Here is a 5,501-nt window from a genome sequence, read left to right on the forward strand (position 1 = left end):
AGTGTTATTATCTTCAACATACAAGAAAAGAACCACACAAATGATTCCCTAAGTTGAAATGGCCACAGCTTGATCCTTCAAAGCTGAAAGCCAAGCTGTGAGTGGTGGCAATGGTGGTGGTGTTAGGACAGGAATTGGGATTGTGTTCTGGGTTGTTTTATGTTTCAGTCAACTTGGATAGAAATCAGCTTTGAAAGAAGGCTTGGTGCCCACTACCTCCAGAGCTCAGGTTCCCTGGTCCTCTTCCTCACCACGTTGATGGTCAGCCATCTAGAGATCTTGGGCCCCACACTAAGCCAGGAAGGAAGAGCAGTATAAGAGGGTTGTGGGGGAACGTATCCTACCAAGAGCTGGGTGGAGTTTCCCAGAATAACCCTGCAGGGGAGGGACAGCTCAGAATGGAGTAGGCTGTGGCTATGGCTGAAGGCAGGGATGGTGGCTGCAAGGACCCCAAGGAATTCTCAGCATTGGAGACTTCCCCCCAGGCTGGAGGAAACAGGTGAGTCAAGGAGCTGGAACCAGGAACCCATGCAAGCAAGATCTGTGTGATGGATTGCCCCTACATTCTAACCCCAGGAGGAAGCATGGGAAAGCTTTGGGGTTACCATCTTCCTGAGGCCCTCTCCTCATTCTGTCAGCCATTACCCCCCAGTACTCCTCATCACTGAAGGATAGGCTTCCTTTTCTGAGTCCTCACCTTCTAATGGGTTCATTAAGGAATCCTGAAGTCCACAGGGTAGGTAGTTGTTTCCCCCAGCCTATCTGAGAGGAGCCTCAAGTATCCTAGGTAAAGAGAGTGGGTGTTCCTGGAGAGATGGAGAGGCTGATCTGGTTTTCCCTCTAGGGCAATGGAGACAGAAGTCCCAGGACAAGACCTGGAAGTATTTCTGTCTTGTGTGTGTGGTAAGAACAGTTAAAATCTACTGCTTTAGCAATTTTGAAATATACATTACATTATCGTTAACTGTGGTCACCATGCCATGCAATAGATCACTAAAACTTACTCCTCCTGTCTGATTGAAACTTGGTGGTTTTGACCAACATCTCCTCATCTCATCCCTTCCCCCCCAGCCCCTGGTAACCACCATTCTACTCTCTGCTTCTTTGAATTTGGTTTTTAGATTCCATGCATAAGGGAGATCGTGCAGTATTTATCTTATTTCATTTAGCAAAATAGGAATGTGACTTTAGATGCCAGTAGTATCTCTCCCCCATTTGTGGTGACCAAAAATATCTTCGGTAGATGTCCCCTGAGGACAAAGTCACCCCTGGTTGAGGACTGCTGCTGTATGGGTTCTTTAAGCAAACAAGAAACATCAATGTATACTTTATATATATCATATTATTCACACTATTCTCTTCTAAAATTTATATTTATTTATTTATTTTTAGTCATGGTGTCACTTTGTCACCAGGCTGGAGTGCAGCAGCATGATCACAGCTCTCCACAGCCTCAACCTGCTGCCTGTCTCCTGAGTAGCTAGGACTCCAGGTGTCTACCACCATACCTGACTGATGTTTTTTGTTTGTTTTTGTAGAGACCAGGTCTGGCTATGTTGCCCAGGGCTGATCTTGAACTCTTGGGCTCAAGCAATCCTCCTGCCTTGGCCTCCCAAAGTACTGGGGTTATGGGTATGAGTCACCACCCCCAGCTAATTCACACTATTCTTAGAGCTACTTTTCTCCACTTAATAGGATAGTTATAGCATTTTAGTATTTTCTTCTGATGTGTTCCAGTAACAGAAAGCACCAGCTGTCCAGGTAGTGAGTTCCCTGTTGCCAAGTGTGTTCAAGTGAAGACCATCAGGAAGGTGGCAGGTAGGGAGTTACAAATGTCTTTATTGGTGGAGAGCTGGATATGCTGATTTTGCTGATGGCTCCATCCTCAGAACTCTCCTGCATGTCCTGCCCCATGGACTGGAAGGCTTTTGAAGGCTCCTGCTACCTCTTCTCTTTGGACAATCTCACCTGACCCCAGACCAATGATTCTTGTGCCCAGAAGAAAGCTCACCTTGTTATTCTCAACAGCCAAGCAGAACAGGTAGGAAAGGGAAAGGTAGAACCCTTGTGGGGGTGGAGGAAGAATTGTGCAAGAATTTTGTGGTTCAGGGGCCAGGTACAGTTGCTTGTGCCTGTAATCCTAGCAATATGGGAGGCTGAGGTGGGAGGATTGCTTGAGCCCAGGAGCTCGAGATCAACCCAGGCAACATGGTGAGACTCTGTTTCTATAAAAAGATTAGCCAGATGTAGTGGCACAAACCTGTAGTCCCAGCCACTCAGGAGGCTGAGGCAGAAGGATCACCTGAGCCCAGGAGGTCGAGGTTGTGGTGAGTCATGATTGTGCCACTGCTTTCCAGCCTCAGAGGCAGAGACTCCAACTCAAAAAAAAAACAAAAAAACTGTGAATTTTGGGGTTCATATTTTTGTCTCCTTTAAGATCTGGCATAATAATCCTAGTATTAAGACCTACCTTATCCTGCACTAACCCATTCTCACTGCTGTCATTCAGGGAATGGACTCTGTGCACTGTGGTCTGCCTCCAGCTCAGAGTCACATGAGTCATTGTGTTTGGAGGGCCTCTCCCTTTGCTGTCTGCATGGAGAATCCTTGCTCAGTCATCAAAATCCCAACACAAACACACTTTTCCTTTATAACTTCTTGTAGCATCACTAGAGACTTTGATCACAGTACTTCATGCTGCATTGGGGTTGCATTGGGGTCACCAATGTTGGGCCAGATCTGAATCATCTCTGGTTCTCCTGGGCCAAGAACAAAGCTTGACCTAAAGTAGGGTCTCCATGAATGTCCTTTGGATTGAGTCTCATGACAGAACTCCTCCCACAGTCGACAGATCAAACTGCTTGCTCTGGCATATGCACTCATAGCCTATATGTGTGCAGTGTGTCTTTTTAGTTACCCACACTTCACACAGTTAACTCTTTCAATTTCTTTACTCTGATTTCAAACACCAGATATCTAGTGTCATGCCACATGATTTCTGACAAGTTACTCACCCCTCAGTTTTCTCATCTGTGCAAAGGCAGAGAATTCTATTCTTTCCCTTGTGCAGAGGCAGAGAATTCTATTCTTTCCTCTGTGCAAAGGCAGAGAATTCTATTCTTTCCTTTGTGCAAAGGCAGAGAATTCTATTCTTTCCTTTGCACAGATGAGAAAACTGAGGGATGAGTAACTTGTCAGAAATCATGTGACATGACACTATGTATCTGGTGTTTGAAGTCAGAGTTTAAAGGGGTTGTGTTTCATGCCTGCGTTCATCTGCATGCCCCTCTGCCAGTTCCTCTGCACCTCAGTCTTCCTCCAGACCCCTGAAAACGTCTACCTTCATTCTTTCAGCTTTGAAGGAATTCTGCCTCCCAAGCATACCTTCTCCCATTCAGGACTTCCTGACATTGACTGGACAGGTGACATCCTGGATAGGCTTCTTCAAAGACGACCAAGGAGGTGCCCACAGGTGGACCTATGGCTCCGCCCTCACCTACATGTATCTCCCTTGTCACCTAAGGCAGTCTCCTCCACCCCCTCGGAGGCTGGCAGGGCTTTCCAGAAGCAAGTTTATGGCCATTCAAGGTGTTTCTCTTTCCTTCAGTCACAATTATTTACCTGTAGCTGCTCCCAAACTGCCTGAGATCCTACTATCCCAGTCATTGTTTTGTAATTTGAGTAAAGTGTTCCCAGTTTAAATGCTTGAAAAATATTGACTTCGGTGCCAAACTGGTTTCTCAGTGTCAGGACTCCTCAGAGCCTTGAATGTGCTAATGAGCATTGGGCGGCCTATTCAGGAGCAGTATAATTATATAGCACTTGCTGACTGAATGCATTGCCTGTGGCTGCTGAAACTAAGTACCACAAACTGGATGGTTTAAAATAACAGAACTGAGAGGTTCCAGTAAGATGGTGATGGCATAAGTGAATTTGTGAGACTCTCTGAAAGTGAGTTCCCAAAAAACTCTAACTTTTCTTCCCGCAGCCCCCTGCCCACCGCCAGCCACACTGGTATGAGGCCCGGGGACCTTCAGTCCCACACGGGGCCAGATATTGTGGCTCCTGGCTGTGGCTGCTCCACTGTATGTGACTCCTGCCTCCTTGGGAGTCCCGGGTCTCGGTCCCCTCCCTGGCTACATCATCTTGCCCAGCACCCAGCACCAAGCTGCCAGTACCCAGGGAGGCTCTGGCCACCCGCCCCTCAGAAAGACCAGTCCCACTTCTGGGTGAAGTACCCTGTGGAGGGACCCAGGGCCACCGCCTGCCCTTTGGAGCTTTGGAGCTCTGGAGCCCCAGGCCCACCCTGGCGGAGGCACTCAGCTCGTGACCCCAAGCTTGTATAAGGGAACAGAACCCCAAGCTTGTATAAGGTGCTGATTGAAGGCTTCCAGCTCCAGAGGAGGGAACGCCCGACCCTCTCCTCCACCCCAGCCTGCTGGTGACACCCCAGATCCAGCACCCAGCTGTGAGCTCATCCCCGGTGCCTCTGCCCAGAAACCCAGATGAGCATCCCCGAAAGTGAAAGTGAAGCTACCACCTCCGCCATTCTCCAGGCTGATTTGCATTGCCCCGCTCACCTATCAGAGCCTCCACCTCGGTTCCTAAGGTAACGTCATTAAACAGGAGACAAAGCCCCTCCCCTACACTGAACAGAGACAACTAAACATCACAGACTTCCCAGGCAGCAGGCTAGCTGCCTGCAACAAAAACAAAGGGGAGAGGCTGGAGATCAGAGCTCAAGTGACTTTAGACACTAAGGAAAGATTCCAGAGCTAGTCTAATCTCTTATTTTGACCTTTGATTTTATCATTCTGACTGTATGTTTTGCTCACTACTGTTTGCTTCCTAACTTACACTATCTGTTTCATGATTTTATTGATCTGTTTCTGTGTAGGTACCAGTATTCTTTAGGCAATTTTCCTTCTGTGTTTTTTTTTTCACTTCTCTCCGGCCTTATGTCTCTTTTTCACTTGTTAGTTGGTATGTATGTCTGTTTTCCCTCTCACTCTTCTCTCTTTCTAACTTCCTATTGAACCTCCCTTCCTCCATCATTTTCAGCTTGTATACTTCCTTTTGCTCCAGGGACCAGAGCTACACCCCGCCGCACAGATTGTATGTCAGTGGGAAATAGGTTCCAGTGTGCAAACCTGTTGGTAGATGCTGTAATCAGCATATAGATTCTGAATCACAGTTTCCCCCTCAATTAAACCTCAAAACTGCAAAAAGTACAACCCACAGCCACACTCCAAACTCAAAAGTGAACAAAGCCAGAGGACCCTCATAAGGAAGAACAGGAGATTATACAAGTGAAACAAAAGCAATCACACCTTCCCTGAAAAACAGAATTAAATAAGGGGAGGGAAAGAGGGAGAGAGAAAAAAATCTACACAAATGAAGAAAAACCCCAAGAAGAATACAGATCTCTCCCAGATCCCTGAGAGGGCAGACACTGAGAAAACTGAATGCAAACAATGAAGAGCCCCCAGAATGACTGGTCT

The 5,501-nt window shown here is 47.2% G+C and overlaps 1 protein-coding gene across 1 annotated transcript in view; it reads left to right on the forward strand.

The window, feature by feature from the left end:
* Window positions 1-432: 432 nt before the first annotated feature.
* The window catches only part of LOC103261886 (adhesion G protein-coupled receptor E1-like), a gene marked incomplete at its 3' end in the record, with an annotated part of 44,550 nt that continues 39,481 nt past the window's right edge, over window positions 433-5,501 (forward strand). Inside the window, 3 exon segments of the mRNA XM_008059476.2 lie at window positions 433-499; window positions 1,738-1,818; window positions 3,355-3,588. Of these exon segments, the coding sequence (XP_008057667.2) occupies window positions 433-499; window positions 1,738-1,818; window positions 3,355-3,588 (382 nt within the window).

The sequence above is a fragment of the Carlito syrichta genome, unplaced genomic scaffold (genome assembly GCF_000164805.1).
Source record: "Carlito syrichta isolate Samal-C Ts95f unplaced genomic scaffold, Tarsius_syrichta-2.0.1 Scaffold304155, whole genome shotgun sequence".
In the NCBI taxonomy this organism is placed as follows: Eukaryota; Metazoa; Chordata; class Mammalia; order Primates; family Tarsiidae; genus Carlito; species Carlito syrichta.